Here is a 25,559-nt window from a genome sequence, read left to right as displayed (position 1 = left end):
AATATAGTATCAATAAATGAATACGACATTGCACATACATAATGTAATTCTTTTTCATGAATATCCATATATATATATATATATATATATATATATATATATATATATACAATATATAATGCGTAACATAAAATGAGGATTTATCAGAGAATTCATAATTTGATTATTTTTTTTAAGATGTTACGTCTGATCATCTGCGTTTGACTCTCGTTAGCTTTGATTTATGTTACTTGTATGTATATTCTGATATTGAAAATATAAAAGCATATATCACTAATATCTGTATATTTGACCATAAAAAAATATATCTCTTTTTATTAAACGTAGAAAAAAGAGGATCAATACACCTTTTTGTATTACATGTATCCGATATTTAATTCATGCTCATAGAAATAAATTTTGGCCATATATTAATTTTACTTGTTTGCAAGATTCTATGTCCTACAAAAATGATTATCGAATGGACGAAGATCTTTTTAAGGAACTATTAGCCCATATTGCTCCTCACGTACAAAAAAAAAAGACATTGTAATGCGTCAAGCTATAAGCCCTAATGAAAAGTGAATTTGTAATATTTCTTTTTAATATACCTTTATATTAACAAATGTAAAATATTATTAACAGATTAGCTGCCACATTATGCTTCTTAGTATCTGGACATTTATATCGACATCTTTGAGTTTTATAGTATGCATAGCTCCGAACATACTTTCGTTGATTATTTCTGAGACATTGAGGATAATAATCCATAAGCTCCAAGATGAATGTATTGAAGTACATGTTTCCCAAAGTCTTATAAACTGTTGGTATTATTATTATTATTATTATAATAATACAACATATTATTATAAACATATATGTATCTCACTTTAAATTTTGAAAGTGTCCACTCACTTTAAATTTTGAAAGTGTCAGTTCAACAATAAAAAATAGTAAAGTAAATACTAAAGTATTCATCTTTCTTATTATTATAATTTATATTACTGTTTGTATTAGGTCCATATTTCATGTGTTGTACGATAAGACTTCTCAAATCTGTTTACTGACTGCCGGACAGAAATCCAAGAACTTTTTTATCCTGTAGTCAATTGATTTAAAAAGTCTTGTTGTACAACACATAAAATATCAGCTTTATGTAATGTGTAAAATTTCATATTATATTTTTTAGCGGGAATTTCAAAGGGATTTTTCCTATGATTATTATAATGAATTATAATGAAATGGCACTACTATTATTTACGTGGAAATGGAAGATTCATCTGATAAAGACGAAGATATTAATACATTTCCACCATTAGGAACATTCCCAATTGAAGATAATGATGATACGAAATATTTTAGTATGTAGATTTAGTATTACTTATATCAGTATAAAATCTAATCTGCTATGACTAATTTGTTAGATTGTGAAAGAATACAAATAATATATTCTTTACGTGAACTTATGAAACTAATAAAACATATAAAAATAGAATATTATATTGAAAAAATTGTCATTAATTATAATAATAAAGATTTCATAATACACTTTAGATTGTCAAGAACACTAGTATATGATTTAATAAGATGATTTGAAGTATCTGATATATTTACATGTATTCAAGGTAAGTAAATATATTTTTTAATTGTAAAATAAGTTAGATATAATAATTTTTTTATTTTGTTAAAAATTACGTTAATACATCTTTAATAGTCATTTCATTGTTCAATTAAATTAAATGAATTAGAACGATGCATTATGATTAAGAATAACTCAACCGAGCAGAAGGAAGAGTTATTTTTTTGTTTTAACAGACTTCTTCTTCTTTTTCTCTTCAGATCGATACGGCCCCAGCTTTCGACGCACCATAACACCTCGCCACCAGGCTTGCATCTTAATTATACTGAGGCGCACATGATCCTCGTGCTCCTTTTGTCTTCGAAGTGCCTCCTGCTCCGCGAGGTACGTGTCGATGAATTCCTGATTATTGCAATACTGCAACAAATACCGTATCCAGTTTCAACGCGAATTTACCGACATATTTTATTGAACCCGAGTGTCTTTCTCAGAAATAAGTATGTTTTATATAAGATTCACGGGGTTTTACGCAATCGTGTATCTTCGTAAGTAAGAAGGGAAGGTTCGATCTTGTCCATTACATATACGAATGTACAATTAAAAGGTATAAGATCTAAACTGGACAACTCTGATGTAGAAAATTGTGTGTATGTCTTATTACAGTTATACATCCTTTAGGAATTGTAAGTATTGTGTATCTTATATTCGAAATAAATTTTTATTATGAATGATTAAAATTCACAAGATTTGTGAAGAAATCGATTTGTAGAAATAGATCTGTAAAATTATCACGACAGTCTTTCTATATTAATTTATTAATAATGTTAATATATTAGTATACTATTAAGTAGAGATTGATATACATAATTCAGAATATAAAAAAAATTAAAATTCGTAATATAATTAAAAAGAATTAAAAAAAAAAAAGATGTGATTCCTTGTGTTCGAAGGTAATTCGAAAATGTAGAAAATAATTTAATACATATTCGAACACATAAAATGCATTCTAGCTCTTGTTGGCTTTACGAATTCTACTACATTCCTATATATGTAGATACCTAAGCTAAGAGAAATTAATCTACAGACTTCCGGTCAATGGTTTAGTTCTCGCTTAAACGTAAACCGGTCTGAAACATGTGAAGGGATCTCAAGAGCCCAGAATTCGAGGAAATTTCACCTATTAATAACGATCGTTAACATTTCTGAGTCTCAGACACGTTCTTGACACGAATTATCGATTACCCAACGAAACTTCAGCGCGCCCTTTAAATTCATGCGGGCCAAGTTATCCGAGCTTAATTGTCAATAGATGAGACGTAACGTAGTAAATCAAATAGTCACAGAGAGAATGCGAAATAAGATAGTGATTACGCTTGTTGCACCGTTTAGGATCCTCTTTATCCAACAATTAAGATTCACAGTAGCGATGGTCAAAATAATGAACGGCGGAATACAAATTGATTTACTGCACTGCGTCCGCCGTTCCTGTTGCGCGGAATGAAATCAAAATATTTCTCGCACTGTCGTACAGTTTTTGAATCATTACCTCCGTCGTAAGTTCCTCCAAGTATTTCTGAGCATTTCCAATCTCATTGCGTACTTTACGGATCTCCTTCTCATACATTTTCTTCTCTCGATCGTACCTCTGTCGCCATTGCTCGATCCGAGTCTCGATGAGCTGTAAATTCAAAGTAAATATTTTTGTTATCTTTCCAAGAGCGTGACTCATCTTAAATTTAACGAAATTTATTTCATGCTTGACATTTAGTAAAAACGCCAAATTTGTGTTAACATATCCGCTAAAGAAAAATCGTAAAATGGCTACGATCTCAAAGTACATTTTTCAGCAACCTTTTAAGCTTTTTCGCTGAAGAATTTACAAGATCGCTTAAGTGTCCGTCTTAATTTTAATGACGGACCCTTTTAAGTCTTGACTGTTTAAGTAAAAGGTAAAAGATGTCTGTAAGACATTTTTGCTCGTTTTAAACAAAAAGAAGCTGAGAAAGAATTTACTCTCACCGCTATACGTCGCGTCAGATAACGCATTAATACATCATTCACGTGATTTTCATTTCTCTCGCGCACGCAATGATCATTCAATGTCTTTTTCAATTCGTCCATTTTCAACTCATAACGTAGTACATACTGCTCCCGACGTGCCGCTTCCCACACTCGGACATATTTTATCTCCACGTCCTTAATTAGTTTCAGCTTCTCCTTCTCGTCCTAAACATTTTGCCAACCAGTTTCATTTTAACGTAACTCTACTTATGTACAATGATTAAACGATAAAATTTCATGATTTATCATTATTGTGTATATTTGTAAACGTTCCGACTTATGAAACATTTACCCGTGTCAAAGTAAGCTTCTTTGTTAAACGCTCTTCTTCCTTTTCATTTGCTGTTTTTTTATCGGCAATTGCTTTTCGTAACTCTGCCACGATTATTTGCATGCTTTCATTCTCTTCTATTAAAAGATGCTCTTGTTCTTCTTGTGACGTAATTCTCTCGATTTCTTTGATTAATACATCGATGGTTCCATGTTCGCTAATTTCCCGCTTCAAGTCTTCTATTATACTGCTCACATATAAACTATAACGTAAACGATATCTCTTAAATCTGATTTTTCATTATCTGCTTAACTTATAGTTAGGCTTAACTTGATATTTTATCCAATAGGCTTCATTTATGATGATGTCATGGATGAAGCCTATTGGATGAAATATCAGGTTAAACTTACCCACAAGTTAACTAGATAATGAAAAACCGGACCTTAATCTTTGGACGTCCAGTAAAATATATATATATATACATCTTAGCACGTTTAAAAAATCATATTTCTGAAAAGTATTGAACAATTAAAGTCAAATATAGCTAATAAAAGAAGAATTTTGCTTAAATTCTAATTAAAAGCATATAATTTTTTTATGAATTTTATATTTATTAAAATATAAAATATTATTTGTATAGTAAGATACGAAATTAATCAAATTACTATAAAAGATGACATAGTGTATAATAATTTATTTTCGTGTGTATTAATTTTTTAAACGCCATTCTAATATAATCTTATGATATATCGTATGCTATAATATATCGTATGTATAATGTATATTTTTGATGATATTTTGTATTATATATAATGTAAAACTCACGAATTTTCATTTTAAAGGTAAAGAAATAACAATGCTACTCGTATTAATCAATACAATGGATATGTTAAAGGGTATATCCAGATTATCCAGTCAAAACTCGAACCGAACCTTGAGCCGCGAGTATTTCGATAAACATTTGTTACGCGGCTCGGTAAAAAACAATAAAAGTCAGTCGAAATACTCGTGGCTCGAGTTTGCTCGATGGTTTCGGTTCGAGTTTCGATTTCGATAATCTGGACGCACCCTGTAATATGTATATACATATATGTGCAAGCAAAAAGGTTGCAACATTTTTTTTCGATGAGTTTCGGAATGTAGCCTACTCGCTGAGATTGATTTCCTACTTATAGATCTCATTTACGTTCAACTGCTCTATAACTAAACAAGGCTAAGTTTCGAAACTCATCGAAAGAAAAGTATTGCAACTTTTTTGCTGGTAAATATACATAAATTATATGCTAAATTATATGCTAAAAATTTTTAAGTTTTATTGCATAGTTCTTACTAATATACATTTTATTTTATGAGTTAAAATCTAATCTTGCAATCATGAGAAAGATAAATTTTTGTTAGACTTTGAAGATATTTTATTGTTTGCTTGCAGTACTTGATTCGTCGTTTTTTAGATTTCGTTTATTATATTTTTGATCCTATTTTCATACTTAAAAAAAAACGAATGTAAAAGATATTTGAGAGGATGAGTGGAATTATTTATAATTGAATTTACTTATTAGATCTGCATGATATATTAATAGTATTGCTTAACAGTAACGGATCGAAATAGTTTGAAAATTTTCTCGGTCACAATTAAAAAACATATTTAGATTTCATGATTATTAAGACAATAATAATAAAATGCAATTATTAAAATTTTTTATTAATTAAAATAAATGAATATTCTACATATAAAATCTTCATATTTAAATAACGAAAACATACAAAATTACGTTTAATTAGAGGACAGTGCAGATAATAATTATTTGAATCGCAGCACATAAAGAATAATAAAAAATATATAGTAACTGTTATTATCATAATATTTTAATATTTATACGATTAAAAATTAATGTTTATTTGATACTGCATGTGACAAATAAAAGAAGAAAATTGTTTGCTCTTTATATTTCTTCATAAAGCAAATATTAATTTATTAATTATGTAATTAATTTCGTTTTGAGGTTCTATTTTATCGTAGTCTATTGGCTGATCCGCCACTACCACATGTCGGTCTTTCAAACAGGCTTATGGACAGATTAAACAAGCCAACCTGTCTTGTAGAAGCTTTTCACGTGCAGCCTCCCTTCGTGAATCCGTCATTTCCGCGGCGCCTCTGGCAAGCGTTTGCAGAATAGACGTTTCCGAAATCCTGTGGATATATGTACAGCAGACAAGTCATAATACAGTCGCGTTTATTGCACTATATCCGCAAAACATACTTAACATTTGGGAAAATATTAGTGGCATCATCATCTTCTATTGTCGATTGTTGTCGTAAGATGTTTTGGTAAACGGCCAATGAGTCCGCACATTCCTGTAGGACTTCTAGGACAACTTCACACACCGTCGCTGAAAATCCGGCAATACTTTTCGATCCAATTGACATTTCCATTTGTTTTTTTCCTACAACATCGAATCAATCTTTCATTCATTGTTTGTTAGCTGTTTTTATTAACAAATGTTTTTATACATAATTTAAATTTAGTTTCTAAATTTTTTTTAAAGAACTAGAAAGGATACAGACAGTAGAAGTCAAGCGTAGAAGATAATCGTCGCGCAAATAATATTTCTATGAAATGTGAAACTTCTTTATTCACTAAAATGCGCTTACATGTTTCGACTCACTTTTGAGTCTTCCTCAGAGACAGCATAAACTAACATATATAAAAACTGTGAATAAAAATTATCCTGTCATGGTGAGCTCCCCTACATCGAGAAAATTTAAATGTCGGAATTAAAAAAGAGTGAAAGAAAAAGGAAAAGAAAAAAAGAAAAGAAATATCGTAAAATAGATTACGGAGAACTAATTTATCAAACAATTTTAATTAATTATAATTAATTATCCAGCAAATATAAGGACGTTCACAGAGCACTATATCGCAAAACATTACTATAAAAATAAATCAAGAACCGGCTTCTAATAATGTTGGCCAGTCAGTATCAAACACAGTGAGTCACTTTTTGTTTATTAGCTAGTAATTTTCCGAGATAACAGAAAAATGTATCATTAAAACGTTAATCAATTCAAGAACAAGATTTTTTTAGAGAATCTTGAAAAAGAGTGACTCAATTTTCAATCTTTAAGAGTGAGATTTCACTCTTTAGAATGACACTTTACTTTAAAAGTATTAGAGAACATACTATGAAGCGCGAAAATAATTTTGATGGAAACTGCGCAAGAATGACAGAATCATGTATGTTTTCACGATGTAAAGAATATTTCACACGACGGAGTAAGATTCATGCACTTTTATGCAAGTTCTTGTACATATGTTTTATGTTCAACGTCGACAAATTCAATGTATGTTAAATATATTCACTTGATAAATATGTCGTGTCAGTCTACATCTGTTTGATAAGCCAATTTATCACATGTTCCTGTGAAGAAGCTTGACTTCAAGATCATTCTCTGTTATTTTCTTAAATTTTGAATAACATCAACAGCACAATCAGAATACTAACTGTCTTTTCAGAGAAATAGGGGCAGGATAGATGCGCTCGAAATGATTAACAAGGAACAATTTTTATGTATTTAATTTTCTAAATTGACTTTTTACGAAAAATATATTATCGAAAATCAATAATAAAAGAGCAAAAGATAAAGACAATAAAACAAATTTAGCGAATGACCATTAATTTCAATGAATAACTATTTTAATATTCAATTTATGTAACATTTTTTATTAATATACAAGGCGCGTCACTTAATTTGTTATAAATTAATATTTTAGCATCAATCAAGATATTGGAAAAATTATTGGTGGAACTAATGAGAAAGAAAAAAGGTATAATTTTAATAACGTATATTTGAAAGCGTCGTTAATTTTTTAATTTTTGAATATTACTTTTAAGAGATTTATTATTAATAATGCTATTTTACGTAACAGATGTTAAGGTAAATCTACATTTCTCAAGTAATCTTAAAATATTCTTGATTTCTCTTTTAAACATTTATTTTTAAAAATGCAAATAATTTATACACAATGTATTATTATTAAGAATTTTTCCGAATAATTCTTAAGATATTAATTTGTGATTCATCCTGTATACCTTATTATTTATTAATAATAATCCTATATGTTTTAATTTAATAAGATGGCAACTAAAATTATTAATATTATGTTTATAGTATTTTAAAACATTATAATTATATTGCTTGTAGAATGTGCTAGTAAGAAGAATACATTCAACAATCATTCAGTAGGCATACAATGAAAATAGTGAAAGTAATTATATAAAAGTATTATATAAAATACACATAGTACATTGTTATATAAACAGCTAAACTTTACAAATAAACTGACACTTTTCACAAGTTTATTAGCACATTATTGGACGCGCAGGCATTACATCGACACACTGTACTCTGTAAAAAACGAAAAAGAAGAAAAACTCTGTAACTCTGCAAACCTTTTGAGCAAATTAAACAGTTTGATCCATCGCCGCGGGCTGCCGTGGAAACGAACTCGGGGGACCATGGATATTAAAGCGGCAGTAGACGTGAAAATAAGAAAATAAAAAAGGAAAGCAAGGCTACACGTAAAAAAATCCTTTCAAACGAAAAGGAAGAAGCATTTGCTGAAAGAATTTTTTTTCTCTGATAATGTAAAAAAAAAACGCAAACATACGATCTCCAACTCCGTGACACTTTTGAAATTAAATTTATCGAGTCGCGCGTGATTTCGTTATAATTTTCGGAAAATGGAAATCGTGAAAAATCCAAAAAGAACTTGCTACTTAATACGCTCGTCATTACGAGCGTCGCGTCATATCGTTCTGCAAACACATACTCTCAAACGCGATTCTGCTTCTCGCACATTTCTAGGAAAGTTCTCGCGGAGAAAGAAACTTTTTGTGGAAAAGTTGTGTAGTCTTTAAAGGCATGGACACACTTTTAGCGCGTTAGACGAAGCCAAGTACATCTTGGCTTACACGAGGCCGAGGAAATGCATCGTGCAATTTTGCCGCAACGTCACAGAATGCCTGTTTGAAATTATCGATTTTAGGTGTTATGAAATCTCCCGCTCGCCTTTTATCTCTCAGCACAGCAAAAGATTTTTCACATTGTTCTTCTGCTATTATCTTCGTATTTTTAGTAACTATAATTAAGAAATAATATAACATATAATACATACTTATATACATCTTGCAAAGTAAAATAGAAAAGTTTATAAATATTATAATATGTTTTTCAAAGAGAAGTTTAATAGATAAATGCTATTAAATACAGTACGATAATAAGTTAGAACTTACTTTTGCGACAAAATTCACGTTGGAAAAAGGAAACTGTGAAAATTCAATAAACATTGTTTTACTTGATCTACTTCGAAGGAAGAAACCTCGCTATTGGCTCTTCATCAATTATTCCGCGAGGCGAAGTGAACGAAAGTCGAAAACTGTTAAATTGATACCGACATAATTACTATCCGATCGCGTTAGGGTCCTGGACCCTTGCCCAGGGAAAAAAATCTTGCGGCGAAAAAGGGCGCGCTAGCACGTATCAGTTTGATTGAAAAAGTTTTCATACCCAGAAGAGACTTTTAATTGAATCTGCATTGTCAAAAGAGGTTCTTCAAGCTCGTGTCTCCGTTTATCGTGAAGAATATCGGATCATGAATTCGTGAAAACAAGGTAACGATCATCCGTTACAAAGAAATCCGACAAATTCTGGACCTGCGTATGTATGGGTATCTCATTGTGCTGCTTTTCGAGACTTACTCGATTAATCGCTCGATCTGACAGGTGGCAAGTCATCTCCCGATTAAACTTGAAATAAGAACTTCGAGATGCAAAAATTAGATGGAGAATATTAAGAATGTCAAGCGTGTGAAATATTATGATGATTTTAGAAGTGACTAGAAGTGGATTAACCTATTAAATAATTGTTTCGATATTTAAAAATGTTTAGAATCTGATAATGCTTATCATACGTATAGAAAATGTAATCTTTTTTATTTTATATTAACTTAATTTTACATAATACTTTCATCAATGATACAAAAAGTTACAGTAATCGAATATTTCGACATTCTTGCAGCGGCTACAAAAAAATGCAAAGTGCAAAACGGTAGACGGAATTTAGAGAAATATCGTTTCAACAGTCGAAATAGGGTAGCTATCCCTTATCTAATGCAAGAGTAAACCGTCCCACCCTGTCGGCTGTTATCATAGTCCGAAGTGGACTTAACCCGCGTGCAGGAAAACGTATGTGTATGTACACATACGGCGACCAGGAGGCCACCTCCGGCGTCGTGGCGCGTGCGTATTCGCGAGGCGGCGTCGCGACGGCGCGTTTCCGCCGCGCCCGATGCCGTGGCGAGGAGACGCAAGAGTGGTGTCGGTGGTGATAGCAGCGAAAGAGGGTTGTTCTCGTCTACCCGTTGTGCGCCCCTCACTTTCGTCGTTGCCGTCGCTGTAGCTGGACGCTTTTCTCCCTCGGAACATTCCACCGCGAACCGCGATCGCAGTGACTTCTCGGCGTTCAGTTCTGGCACGCACTCCTCCTAGTACATCATATCACTTTCATCATCGCCCTCGTTGTCGCTGTCGCTGTCGTTGTCGCTATCGCTATCGCTGTTGCTGGACGCTTTTCTCCCTCAGAACCCTCCACTACGAACCGCGATCGCAGTGACTTCTCGGAACTCGACTTCTGGTACGCACTATTCCTGCTACATCATACGAATCTTGAATCACCGAGAGAGAACCAAGAGAGTCAAGAGACCAAGAGAGAAGAACTCAGTACGCGCTCATCGTGACTGCTTCCTTCGTGTCTGCTGCGTGCTGCGATACTGAACTGATCATCCGCTCTCATCTAGCATCTGTAGTCGACCGGCGCGTCAAAGGTGAGTCTTTTAAATCGTGTTTTGAAAGTATTGAACTCATGAATGAAAAATTGAAAACGGGATTAATAAAGGAAATCATTAATTTATATGTAATAATTAACTAATATTTAATTTAATAATTTTTCGAAAAAGAATCAAGAATTTCATAATAATTAAATAACAATAATAAAAAGACAAAGGACGTCATACGTTAAATATAATCTGAAGGCAGATTATATGTACAATGTATAATAGTGTTATATATTGCAATTAAAAAAAACATGTGACCATAAAACATATACATCAGTTAAAATAAATATTTACTTACATTATTACATATTTTCCATGATTTTAATATTGTGGAAATATTCAAGGGAAAAGTTAAATAAAATCAATGATTATTTATCAATTATAAAAGTCTTTTTTTATTTAAAGGATATTGACTTTGAATATAATAACCGGGCAAAATTCGATCTTTTTTTTCCTTTGTATCGCGAATGTGAATTTCATTTTCGATATATTTTTGTCGGCTGAACAAAACGAATCCGTTACTCAATTTTGATTATTAGTTCGCATTTTCAAGAAAAATGGTCAAAGATGTAAAACAACAATTCTGAAGGTATTCATGATGTGATACCGACAGCAAGTCTTTCTTTATTTTTATTAATGCTACGTGAAAGAATCAACTTTTAACTTTAAAATGTGTTTTGATTCTTTTAAATTTTTCGTTTTCGAGATATATATTAATTTAATAATAATAATTCTCTTTTTCTGTGTAATAATGCATGTATTATACATGGGAAAAAAACTTTTTTCAAATTAATATATCTCAAAAATGAAAAATGATTTATTAAAACGAACAAAAATGTATTTATACTTTCGTGTAATAAAAACAAAATTTAGAAATAATATTTGTTATCAGTGCTACACACAATGTCATAAAGATCTCAAAATCATAATTTTTATGCTATTTTGATACTATTTCTCTTAAAGTTGTGACGTGACGATCAAATTTGGACAACGGATTCGTATTCAAAAATACATAGGATTATTCATACTCATGTTGCAATATAGTGTTGGACAGTGATATTATTTAATTCTTATATATTAAACTCAAATTTATCAAATTTACAATTAGTGTATCATGAAAATTAAAACTAAAATTTTTTTTTATTGACATTCATTATTAGCACTACATTAATAAGAAATGCTGTAGAAAAGCTGTAAATTAGTCATTACTGTGATTTAACAAATAGTTTTCAATATAAATATAATTATAAATTATAACTATACTTAATTAAATTTAAGGATATTTTAGGCCAAAATGTGAAAAGAGAGATATCAAAATTGGCAAATTCCAAATGGTATATTCAATACGACAGATATTAAAATTTAATAAATGTCTGGATTATTGCAAAATGTATAAATGTGTAAATGTCTTTCATGAATTTATCAATTTGATGTTAGATTCGTATATACAGCAACCTAAAAAAACTCTTATATTTAACTAAATATAATTGGAAACTAAATTGAATAATTGAAAACTAATTGATAAATAATCTTCAACTTTATTTAACTTTACTCTAAGCATTACAAATTTTAAAGTTATGAATGTTAATTCTTTAAATTAATCTTTTAGATTAATTTTTTAAATGGCCATTTGTATTGCTTACGCGCAATTGACATTTGTGTGAATAGTACGTTACAATATTTATCTCAAAGTGATTAATTAATCCCGAAAACACACATATTCACTAATTTTAGAAAGAATTGCCGCTGTTTAAATCTAAGGTTTTCAAACGTAATTTGGATCGCTTTTCGGGAACGGTTTAATCCAACTTTCATGAATTCGTATTTGCTTGAAAATATATTCGATGCGCATATAAAAGCAATTGCTCAATAAGTTTGATCTGCCGTCTTACATTTAACTTTTAGATTTTAATTCAATTTAAACCCAAGATGATTCGAGGGATATAAGTTTGTAAAAGTCGTTTCATCGTAAAAGCATGCTGTCATAAAAACAAGAAATTAGGGTATCTCTGTGATCCAACAAAATTTTTCCTTGCAAAATGATATAGAGCGCCTATTTGATATACATTATGTTTGTTTTAGTCAACATTATTAATGTGCAGAAATATCATATTAATTATATATTAAAGGAAAAGTTATAGTAACATATTAGAGGATCAGATTTATGTTGGATAAATCAATTTTTACTGTTGTAAAATATTATTGCAAAACTGTAGTTAATGCTGTGCTGTAAATTTCTTTATAAGAAAAATAATTTTTATTTTATTTTAAATAGTATAATCAGAGTATTTTACGGTAATGCTCGTATCAGATTGAGATTGAGATTGGATTGGAATTTCATTAATCAGAAGAAAGGAAATCAATATTAGATTTAAAACCTTGCTTTGATCGGTTAAATTCTAATCTCAGTCTGATACGGACTTAAGATGTTGAAAAACGCAAACAGCTTTATTTTTTTCTCAAGAGATAAGTAGATGAACGTTGTTGATGGTCAGCCATGCGAGAGTGTAGGTCAGAATCAGGCGCGCCTGAACTGTTAAGGTAGGCGTCAAGGGAAGTATTTCTTAATTAGTGACGGCACTTCGAACGGGAGCTATCTCGAAGTGTCTTGAGGCAAGTTGAGCCGCTCCCTCGGAGCCGTGCCCCTCATGCTTCGCTCGTAGATCACGATTTGTCCTAAGTGCCTTAAGTTCCATGTCGACGTCGGTGCCGATAAATGATCGTAAACGGATCGTGATATAAGCCAGTGCCAACGACGCAAATTGACAAGAAGCTCAAGAGCTTGTTGTATGTACATATATATAAATATATATATATAATGTGCGGCCCGATACAAGCTTAACATCGAGAAGTTAGAGATATTATAGTCTAGTTGAGAGAATCTAAAGATGTACATCCGTTACTATTACTTTCGCATATATATTAAAGTCTATATAAAAACAAGTTTTGATGAGACCTTTAAAGTAATATTTTGTAATTTAAAAATTTCTAATTTAAAAATTATCTTGAAAATTTTTAATTCATTTCTTAATAAGATATATCTTTTTTTTAATTTAGTATATTATATTAATTTTTTCTTAATTATTTATTATATAAAATAAAACTGTTCGCATAAAAAAATAATAAATGATTTGGACTTGTAAGATATTTTATAAGACAAATATCCGCATAAAAATAATGCACTATTAAAATGATTAAACCAGTAGTATCGACATTTTTAGACTTGTATCTTTGATAAAAACTTGTCTCTATTTTTATTATTGTCAGGTCAAACTCGCATTTTTGTATTTTTAAATATTATTTGGATTCTGGGTATTTGGATTTGAGGATCACGCTCTTCTGCAAGTTATACAGGCAAAAATATTTTCATGAATATTATTTCGTCCGGATCACTCTGAATTCAGCTTCTATCGTGAATGTTTGCATTCGTTGCATTTTAATATCACTGCGAATCTCAAACATAAGAGTCAAGATTGAGTTCATCGATATCGACTATAATTTTTATTTGGATATAAACACATATTTAGGTCTACGACGAGTTTGCAAAAATATTGATTAATCATCATGTGTGCTTACAAAATGTTTCATTTCCTTTTACAAGTTTAAAATTGATTCTTTTGGAGTTTATCTTATGAGAAACTTTATGAAAATTTATATTTCCTGCCAATGAAAGTACAATTTCGACAGTTTAATCTATGTTTCTATATATTAATTTCTATATATTAATATATAGAATATTTCATATTATTGACATATTTAAAACACATGGAAATATTCTGATGAACAAAAAAGTAAAAAGAACTTTCATGTAAAAAATATTAGGACAAAGAATATGTACTCACACACGCTCCATATTTTAACAGAATATAAGTAATATATTCACAATATGAAATAAATGTCTCATAAAATATTTATTTTTCGCGAATTTTATCTCAATATATCTATATAAAAATGATTAAAAAAGTCGATTTCTATAATGTGAATTTATGCAAAAATACTAGCAAATTATCTGTATTGCTAAAATTGTTTCTGCAATCTAACAAATTTAATTTTTGATTATATTAAATCAACATAAGTGTATGCGTATCTATACATATAATAATAAGTGAGTTCGATCGATATGTGAGCAATATAAATAATCGAAGAAAGCCTTATTCCATCAAAGAATGTCTAATAACTTTTTGCACGATTTTTACAAATTTCATTTATACAAATTGCACATTAATTATTTGTTGGTAAAACACTCATCATAAACTAAAGTACATATAATATTACAAATAAAATTAACAAGTAATTTAATAATACTGATGCTAATAAGCATCTCAAACACTATAAAGAACTTATTGCGAAAAATCAAGATTTATTTAATCACTTACTATTACTTATTGTTATGTAAAATTGCAACGTTATTACCAAATTATTATTATAAAAAGGAAAAAATAACGACATTATTTCCTTGTCTATAATATTATATATATATATATATATATATATATATATATATATACTTCCGAATATTTTGTCCATATAAAAAAATATGTGACTACCCTATTTTCATTGTCATGAATAAATACTGAGATCCATTTCACGTGTCTACAGTATCAAAATTGAAATTCACCGAAAGTACATCTGTTTCAATGCTCTATTCAAACATTGTCTGTGAAACTACAAAGATAAACGTTACGCAATTTTCTGGTTCCTCACATTTTGTTCACATCAAACCGGTTTGTAGCGTATTTATTTTGCGACATATGTTTGGACTGTTAGATATCAATTATGCATATTTTTAGGCGCAAATGTTCGATGATAGAAGATATGAAAATGAAAATAGCCTGGCAGTTTCTATTTATTAATTTCCTCGTGATATAATTTAATGGCAAATTGCCCATAATTATGTATATGTACAAAAATAAGTACATATACATCAGTGCGCGTATTATAGTACGAGAAATTTAATATTATAATTTTCAAGCTCTATTTCCACCGTAATATCCAACACAAAGAACCGTAACAATTCCATTATTGTGATTATTTAAATCAAATAACAGAGACGACCACGATTATAAAATTACAATGTTAAGATAATGATAGGATCATTCTCAATTACCAACCGATCTCTCTATTATTAATATCTCTTTAAATTTGTCACGCATGTCGATAATTTGAAATTTATTAATGCGCGACAAGCAGCCAGTGGAGGCCAATATTTAATATTTATTAGATCGCGGCTGCGAACTTTGTTCGCGGCTCTTTATAAATTCAAGTCAAAGGAACACTAGAGATCCTTTACGGTTTTAGTTCTTCAATAAGAGGATAGCGGGTTGTAGCAGGATACATGACGAGAGATTTTCCAATGAGTTTTATGTCAGTGACCACCCATTCCGCGGCATGTGGACGTATCCATAAACCTATTTGAATTCCATATCAGTCATTGTGACAGCGACACGATTTAACGACATTTAATTCTTTCAACGTACTGTCGAGTGCCGAAAAAATTTTATAGGATGGATTACATAAAAAATTATATTTACCATTTATATTTTGTTATATAGTAGGAATATAAAAATATATTAGGATGATATTTACTGTTACGCGCGCACAAAAATGATAATAATTCATATAAAAATGTTTACATTTCTAAAAATATTCTACGCTCAGATAAATATATGTATATATTATGCATATGGAATGTAAACATTTTTGTAAACAGTTTAAAAAGTTATTATAAAAAAGGTTGTTATATGAACATAATGTGTGTGTAGATTTTTGATACTTGTATAGCTACAGCACAGATTTATATAGTATATAAAAAAAATACGCCCCCGGGTGGGCTCGAACCACCAACCTTTCGGTTAACAGCCGAACGCGCTAGCCGATTGCGCCACGGAGGCCAACGTTTTCCGTTATCTTATATGGTTACATAAGTATGAATATGACTAATGCTCGTTTCCACCAATGTAAATTAAATTTAATCTCGGTTCAATTTACTCTTCGTCTTTTTCCAATTCTAAAGATTAGAAAAAGACGAAGAATAAGTTGAACCGAGATTAAAGTTAATTTACGTTGGTGGAAATGGGCATAAGTCTGTTTAATTCGACTAATATAATTCAAAAACATTCTGTTATAATTTATTATAAGACAAACATATTTTTTTAATAAACACATTTAAGATGTGTCAAGTAAAGTAAGATGTTTAAAAAAAGATTAATTTCTGCCCAAAAATGTGTAAATAAAAAGAATAATGTTTTTTGTAAATTTTGATTTACTGAGAATAAAGAACGATAAAATTATTAAAAAATTTGTGGCGTTTAGGGAATACTTTGAAAATTGAGCACAAATATAGTGTATTTATCTCAATATTTATTTCAATATTTATCTAATTTATTTCAATATTTTTACTTTAATTTTCGGTCTTCCTTAGGAAAGGAAATATTCGCTGATTATTGTAATTGGCACCTAAATAATCGAGGAAAACTTCGAGCTGTTAGAGACGTTGCTCTCGTTTAACGAGAGGTAAGGGGAAATTTGCTGACAAGAAAATTGCGTTGAGTGGCAAGCGATAAGAGAAAGTATCCGACGACAAGTGCTCCTCTCTCCCTCTCTTCTTTCCCTACACAGACACTTTTATTATTCTTCTATATTGCTTTATGCAATTAAGCGTCGTTATCGTCTTGTCGTGGCAAAACGTATAATTTTCTTGCCGCACTTACGCATACTCCCTCAAACTCGTCCGACCATTTTAAAGAAACTAGAACACTCTTTCTTTTAAACAAATTTGAGAGATAATAAAACGATATTTCAATAACCAATTGCCTATTTACAGCACAGATATTACTTGAATTCTTTAAATTCTTTTTGAGCATCATTGTACAGTACGTCATTCTGTAAGCAATCAAATTCTCTACGATTTTCAAATTATTCCAATATATTGTGATAAATTTCTTCAGAGAACTTCTCATCAATTTCCCGTCGTCTCTAGTTTACCGTTCATTCTCTGCGTTAACGTTATCCGTGTAAATAGCGGTAATGTTAATCTCCGGTTAATGCTACGAGATTCCGAGCAAAGATGCCAAGCGGGGGAATTTATCGATTTCCCCCGTTCAAGCCTGTTCAAATAATAACAAAACGGAAATTCGCCCTTTAAACTAAGCCGTCGTAACAGGAACGGCAGGAACATAACAATGTGAAATGGGAGTGTGGAAAATGGAAACGACGGCAAAGTGCAGATAGAAAAGGAGAGAGTAGGAAGTGAGAGCATGCATGAGAGGGAGAGTGCGGTTATCACATAATTTATTGCGACCTTTCAGGCAGCTCGCTAATGCACCTGAAGATACAACATACTTGACCAGTTTTCTAACATACTCCTATACACCATTTAAATTCTAGATGTATCGGAAAGTGTAACAAAAGAGCCGCTTATCTCACAATTACATATCGAATTACAGGTCACCGGTATTTCTATTTTATTACACTACATTTACATAATACATTGTTAGCATAACTAACGGAAACTAGTTGATATTTTGTATTGATGAAATTGTACTATTAAATATGCAGAATGTGCATCGTACTGTAAGGTACTTCAAAGATAAACTTCTAGAGTAATTTAAAGTCAATTTTTCTTTGGTAAAGATATCAAAGCGCCAATAGTTTTTAAGTTATGAGCGACTATAAAGATGGATAGTCCTTTTGCAAATCAAATTTGAAGAGATAGGAAATTCAATTTCTTACTTCAATTCAAATGAATTTATTTTAATACATAATTTTAATTATAACATAATTTTGATTTAAAAATGATATTACTAAAATATTTAATATCGAGGATAAGAATTTTACGAACGCACTGTTAAATCTATAGAATATCAAGTTTAACCTAATTTAAGTCTCCACTATGCTATTCTTTTAAGTTTGTTTCTTTTTATAAAAGTGGATTAAAAAACCACGGGATTAATTCAACGAGATATAATTACACAATAGTTAATAATAAAAATAAAGTTTTGAAACATTTCAGAAACAATTATATTCTTTGCAACATTCTATTCTCTACTTAATTCTTTTCTCTACTTCTCTCTCTCTCTCTCTCTCTCTCTCTCTCTCTCTCTCTCTCTCTCTCTCTCTATACTTGTTTTCATCATGGAAGAAAAGAGGATCTCTCAGAAGAGGCAGCTCTCAGGGAATCAAGTTTATATCCATAATATATATGTTTCTTATACTTAAATAAATAATAAATAATATATAAAAAATAGAGAATTATATTTACACTGGAGAATCTCAACTAATATATTTTTTTATTTGACGTATTATTATATTCTTCTGTCATAAATTCATTCGTATTAAGAAAATTGAAGAACTTCCTTTCACTATCTTAAAAATCCATATTTATAAAATATTAGAGATATACAGAGAAATTTTAGCTTTTTAAATTAAATATTTTTTTATTTATTATATAATATAAATAATTTTTTTCTATTTTTTTGGCTAAAACATTTAATTGATGACAATAGCGTTTGGCATTAATAGTTTTATTTAAGAGGTTTCTAATGAAGCACATTTTATATATTTTATCTCATATACAAAAAAAGTTTTACGTAAAAATTACTGTCTTTAAAATGAAACTAACATTTGCATATATTGTGAGACACAATATCCTCGCCAAGCACAAAGCAGATTGATTTATATACTTTAGCAGCGTTTTTTTCTTACTGGAAGACTGAACATAATAATCGAATACAAAACTTTTTCATAAGATTATGTGCATCATTAAATATGCTTTTTAAATAATTCGGTATCATTCTTACAAATATATGAAAAAACGATAAGCTATTTGAATTCAAAATAATTACTTTGAAAACCAGGACTTTAAAAAAAAAAGCTAAAATTTATGCATACCTAATAACAATTATGAAAGCTTTGTAAGTTAGTCGAAAATAGATTTATTTCACAGATTATATTTTTTTATTTTACAAATATATAAAAAATTAAATTTGTTTTTTGGGCGTTTTTACTCGCAAAAAATGCATTTCCATAATAAAAACGATTATAATAAAATTTAAAACAAAAAACTTCAGATGGATAGTTCTCCACTGACATCCATCGTATCTCAGAATTAAACTTTCTTCATTGAGAATAGAACACATAAAGATCGTAGAACTTTCTCATTCAGATGTACTTACAAAGAGCTCTGGCCTGGTTGCGTCCACATAGATGACAATTCAAACAAGAAACTAATGAGCTAGTTCTCGACAATCTTTTTTTTTTTATCTTAACAATCAAATACTACATTCCATGCTCGAAATTTATTTTTAAAATCTTTGAATTATCAAACGCAATTTTTATCAATACTCTTTTATTATAATATACAGAATTATTATTATTAAAATTAAATTAGCTATGATTAGATAGATGATATTGAAATGTGATTTTTCTATCTTATTACTTGTACTTTTGATAAATTAAAAGAATCTTGTTTTTCTTATACATTTGCATATCTATAAAAATTTTATTTATAAAACAGTAGCAAAATACATATCTAATTTTTTATTTTTCCTAATATATTTACATTTGATATAATATATAATAATAACGATATTATAAAAATTTCTATCATATTTTAGTATTTATTATTCAATATCTGATTATTTGATTTTGATAATTTTGTACTTTAATATTTTTTTACGGCATAATAATTCTATAAGTAGAACTAAATGTATATTCATTACTAAATCTGTTCTTGGAAAAATTATTTCACTATATTAGTTCTTTCGAAAGCTTTATTATATTTCATATAAATTTGTCGATATGCATTGCGATAAATAACATTATTACTATGATATTAGATACACATAAGTATGCTATATATTTTCTCGATTATCCCAAACTTTATATTACTTGTGATGTTTCCGATATTCCTCACCGTGAAACAATGAGGATCTCGTATCGCTTCGTTAAGTACACGAGTTAGATGACGATCCGGTGCATGGTTGGTTGACTGTGTCTCTTCTATCCGCGGAATCGAGAGCCGTTTAGGTCTACATTCAACGAGAATTTCTACTGTCGAAGCCGCGTAATAGCTTTCGGTAGTTTGAACGCCTACAAAGTAATTTGTTTCGGGAAGTGAGCTGGACGAACAAGGACGAGAGCGAGAGCGGAGGGCGTTCGTTTAGCCATTCGTTCCTGGATGAATTTTATTGAAACTTTATGAACGAAAGAAGAGCTGTGTTCCAGATTCGGCACGACAGAAAGGAAATTGGAAACAGAAACAGGATCATCGCGGGAGTGATAACTCGTGCGATGAATCGTCCGTGCTTTTCAGGCGAATCGATTTGTCTCTCTATATAATGGTTACAGTGGTAACCGTTTGAGATAATTGAAGAAAATGTAGTTAGGACAATCTCTCATGTAATACGCGGAGATTAGTATATGAATAATATTAAAATCTTCATAAAATCTTTTATATATTATTCAAAAAGTATTCTGAAAAAGAATATAATAAAACTCCAAGTGCTCTCTCTCTCTCTCTCTCTCTCTCTCTCTCTCTCTCTCTCTCTCTCTCTATCTCTCTCTCCATCTCTCTCTCTATCTATCTAGTAATAAATCTGATATAGTAGGTATATGATTTATTAAAATTAAATCAAATTATAAAAAAATATGTGAGACTTATTACTGTGAAATTTAGCGATCCGTGATGCAGTAAAAGACGTGTAATTAACGTACACGACCAATTACGCTATGCAAATTAACGATCAATCTTCATTAAGTGCAGTAAACCTCGATATTTTAAGAAACTCTCACATAAAATTACGCATAAAAACCTCGAAACGTTAAAACCCTAACTTAACGCAAATTAAATGTGACTAAAGATCAGCTATGATTACGTAAGAATTCTATAAAAAAATCTATGAATTGTCTTAGAAATTATACGTTAAGAATGATATAAAAAGAAAAGATTATACTTAAAACATATAAGATTTATATTTTTCTAGCTATATGTATTAACAAGTAATAGCTTTATTTTCCAAGAATTTCACAGAGCAATATACAGAAAATGTTTCTACACTTTTACGTTTTTTTATAAAAATAACAAAATATAAGAAACACAGAAAACGTGAAAAATGAGGGGGGGTGGAAAGAGGGAGAGAGGGGAGAGAGAGAGAGAGAGAGAGAGAGAGAGAGAGAGAGAGAGAGAGAAAGAGAAGAGCTTACCGTAAGATTTTCTCCAATGTGTTTCTAAAACGTTTCCTTTTGATAAACTGCATTTTCCGTATTCTCAGCGGATGCAGTGTAATGAAGATTAACTGCAACAATCGAGGGTTAATAGAATTAAGACGCGAGGTGCGAGAATCGGAAGAAGGAACGCATCATCGAGGATTTAGAAAATAAATACGCAATCGCTCGATCAGGGCTGTAAAAAGATTGAAGTGAAGGAATTAGACGTAGATAGAAGGTAGGTAGGTAAGTAGGTAGGTCGTGGAGGGGACGGAGAAAAAGGTAAGGCGGGAGAGAGAGGTCTCGCAAGTAGGTCGCACATCTTACGGCTCAATATCGCCGAACGCTCTTTCGTGCCCTGCGCTAAATTGGGTTGCATGGGAGTGCTATGTGCTTGAAAAAGAGGAGTAAAGAAAGAAGGAAAGAGGGAAGAAAATGCGCAAGTGCCCTTGACGCTTATGATGAACATCCTTATAATCATTGGAGGGTCAATGACATCTTGGATACTAACAACGGGATTAACGCCGTGATTCCGGAAAATACTACGGGACTAGGATTGCCATATCCGAATCACAAAAACAGAGTACATATGTTGTATACTTTTTAAAAAAAATGATTCGGGAATGAAAGAAGGGGGTATAATTTTTTTATGCTTTAAGGGCATATTTCATCTTTGTTCAAACTATGTGACAATTTATCTAATGGATAAACAAAAGAGCATAAGAGAGTACACCTACAGCACGAAATATTGCAGCAATATTCCTATGTACGCAAAAATAAAATATTGCATACATATTGCTATAACATTATGCAATATTTCAATATTTTTCTAGTTTTATTAATTGCTAACATATTAATGTTTAATATTATATTCCAAAATACATACGATAAAGTTATGCAAATAATATCCAAGATTATGTTCAGATTCCCATCGAAGTGCTATTCAGGTAGGCAATATTGCTGCAATATTTCATGCTGCAGGGGTAATAGTAAATCGAGTGACGCACTAGTGCATATTAAAGCTGTTTTTGTACTCTAATTTAATCTGTATAAAAGCAAATATTTCAAATTATAGAATACAAATTTTACTTAATACAAGCATAATACAATGTATTGAAGATTTCTTGATTTAATCTGTTTTTATATTTATATTAAGCCCGATCTACAATTGCGTAAACGTTTGTAAACGGTTGTGAAATGTTGTAAAGCGAAGTTTTAACCTGCCATTTCCGATTGTAAAGCGTAAAAGATGGTTCAACTTTATCTTTCACGACTACGACTGCGTAAAAGTGAATCAATCAGAGTGCTGTCACGTGTCTACATCATTATTGTCCTTTTTGTCTCGACATATGGAAAGAAGTGCAAAGTGTTCTTTTCATCTTTTATTGAGTTTATTTTATGATGTATTATTTGATGAGATTATGATGTATTATTTTATGATGATATTATTTATTATATTATGAGTATGGAACATGGAGAAAGTGTTGTGAGCAATGTTCAATTTGAAGATGAAAGTTCGTTGAACCTTTACTCGATTATAGATTAATATGTTGTACAACATTTACTGTTACTACTACTCTCATAGTCTTACGTCTATGTTTACGCAATTATAGATCGGGCTTTAAAAAGCACATTTTTACATCAATTTATATATGGCTTTAATGTGCACTAGTGCAGCCAATCGAGTTCTCTATAAGAAAGTGAGCTGATTTATTGATAGATGGAACAACTCAATTTAAATGTAGATATTTAATAAAATAAAATTTCTAAAATAAAAAATTTCTAAAATATTTTTAAAATGATATTTTTATTAATATAAGTTTAAAAAAATAAACATTTAATTAATGACTGAGAAGTTTTACGATTTCAAAAAGAATATATATACTCTTATAAAAGTACGACTGATAACCTTACATGAGACACGTTTCATCGTGAAATATACTATATTGAGAGAACGTGTATTGTATTTCAGAAAATCTCCTGGTGAAACTTACACAGGAAATTACAAAGCGCGCGATTAGATCTGCAACGTTATAATTAACAGATGATGTTTCTACAGTTTTTTACAACTTTTTTAAATTTACTTGTAAATTTTACTTGTTAAAATATGATAAGTAGAGATCTATAACTTTAATTTATAAAAGGGATTCATTTTTTATTTATTCACAATACTATAAAGTAAAATATATTAATGATAAAGATATGCAAACTATTCGAATGCGAGTCGAACTAGATAAGATGTGATTTAGTTTAAATTTAAATCTCTGCAATTCAAATCTCAATTATATATATATATATATATATATATATATATATATATATATATAAATTGCGAAAATTGCAAAATGGTAAAGGACTTTTCGACTTAGTTTAGTTTACTCTACCTGCTCACGAAATATTTGGCGATTATTTTAAGATATCGTGTATATTGACAAGAGCTTAATTATATCTTTTATTAATAAGTAAAATAATATTAAACACTCATTGTTAGAGTAATATATATATATATATATATATATATATATTGTAAAAATTATGTTTTAATCCGATTTGATGTAATGTAATTCGATTTGGTTTCAAAGAAATGCAATTCGATTCAGCTCGATTCTTAAAACTTTGATTCTTAAAATTTGACATCTCTACGTGGATCAATTTTTAAGTATTATATTTTCTTTATATTATACTTTCCTCTGTATTATATTTGTATGGAAAAGTGATTTGATTCTGCTGTTTCTGCAAAAATAAAATCCAAAGGATAATCATTACTAATTAATACTTTTATCATATTAGAGATGTTGTTTTCATAGAATTGTACATGTGACAATAATAATAATCGTAACAATAATAATATCCGATCGAATTGTCCCATTATAACTGCCCTTTTCTTGATGTTAAATTATTAATTGAGGATGGAAGAATCATGTTTGATATATACAAAAAACCGACTAATTTAGGAAGAACAAACTTAGGTACTTGAACTTTTTTTCCAATCATCCTACAGATCATAAAAGGGTATTTATAATGGGACAATTCGATTAGATATTATTTTTGTCACATACACAATTCCATGAAAACAACATCTCTCATCATATCATAAAAACATTAATTGATAATGATTATACTTTGGATTTTATTTTTGCCACGGTAACAGAATTAAATGACTTTCATACAAATGTAATACAGAGAAAAAAATACATATGACAATAACAGTTTTATAATCACAATTCAAAAAGCTTTCTTACTGTTCCATATATTAATATAATATCTACAAAATTTAAAAATTTATCTCATAAATTTGATTTTAATATTGCGTACAAACCCATGAACAAATTAGATAAATTCATTAAAACCGGAAAAAACTTGTGTTAAAAAAAATAGGATAATAGCAATGTAACATATAAAATAAATTGTCAAGATTATGACTCCTCTTACGTGGGAAAATCTAAAAGAAAACTTAAAACTCGAATCAAAGAACACAAAGTAAATATTAATAAACCATTTAATTTGTTATCTGTTGTATCTGCCATCAATTAAACAAAGATCATGTTTTAGATTGGAATAATATTTTAAT

General features: G+C 29.9%; 2 protein-coding genes and 1 non-coding gene across 5 annotated transcripts in view; 1 reads left to right on the top strand and 2 right to left on the bottom strand.

The window, feature by feature from the left end:
• Positions 1 to 940: 940 nt before the first annotated feature.
• Positions 941 to 9,816, bottom strand: LOC105152905 (dynein regulatory complex protein 9). 2 transcript variants are annotated; one of them, XM_011067453.2, is made up of 6 exons: positions 6,152 to 9,816; positions 5,983 to 6,081; positions 3,912 to 4,152; positions 3,578 to 3,784; positions 3,105 to 3,236; positions 941 to 1,975 (listed from the first exon to the last, which is right to left on the bottom strand). In XM_011067453.2, the coding sequence occupies exons 1-6, from the start codon at positions 6,322 to 6,324 to the stop codon at positions 1,775 to 1,777; spliced, it is 1,053 nt and encodes a 350-aa protein (XP_011065755.2). In that variant the 5' UTR covers positions 6,325 to 9,816; the 3' UTR covers positions 941 to 1,774. The 2 variants fall into 2 exon arrangements, with proteins under 2 accessions (XP_011065755.2, XP_011065756.1); XM_011067454.2 differs by having other exon boundaries at positions 6,157 to 6,323.
• Positions 9,817 to 10,232: 416 nt separating this feature from the next.
• The window catches only part of nAChRa3 (nicotinic acetylcholine receptor alpha3 subunit), a 95,277-nt gene continuing 79,950 nt past the window's right edge, over positions 10,233 to 25,559 (top strand). Inside the window, exon 1 of one of the 2 annotated variants that reach the window (XM_011067451.2) lies at positions 10,233 to 10,774. The gene's annotated coding sequence lies outside the window, so the exon portion shown is untranslated. The remainder of the gene's footprint in view (positions 10,775 to 25,559) is intronic. The other variant, XM_011067450.2, reaches the window with a different exon arrangement.
• On the bottom strand, positions 16,601 to 16,674 carry TRNAN-GUU (transfer RNA asparagine (anticodon GUU)). Its single transcript has one exon. It is a non-coding gene; the product is annotated as a tRNA-Asn (tRNA).

The sequence above is a fragment of the Acromyrmex echinatior genome, chromosome 3 (genome assembly GCF_024713525.1).
Source record: "Acromyrmex echinatior isolate Ae372 chromosome 3, ASM2471352v2, whole genome shotgun sequence".
Taxonomy (NCBI): domain Eukaryota; kingdom Metazoa; phylum Arthropoda; class Insecta; order Hymenoptera; family Formicidae; genus Acromyrmex; species Acromyrmex echinatior.
The sequence above is the reverse complement of the archived record's forward strand: the minus strand, read 5'-3'. Positions and strand labels throughout refer to the sequence as shown.

Coding starts and splice junctions, on each gene's coding strand:
- LOC105152905 (XM_011067453.2), bottom strand. CDS start 6,324: ATGGAAATGTCAATTGGATCGAAAAGTATTGCCGGATTTTCAGCGACG. Junction 3,785..3,911: donor AGAAGCTTACTTTGACACGG/GTAAATGTTTCA, acceptor CAAAATGTTTAG/GACGAGAAGGAGAAGCTGAA. Junction 1,976..3,104: donor TGGAGGAACTTACGACGGAG/GTAATGATTCAA, acceptor TATTTGTTGCAG/TATTGCAATAATCAGGAATT.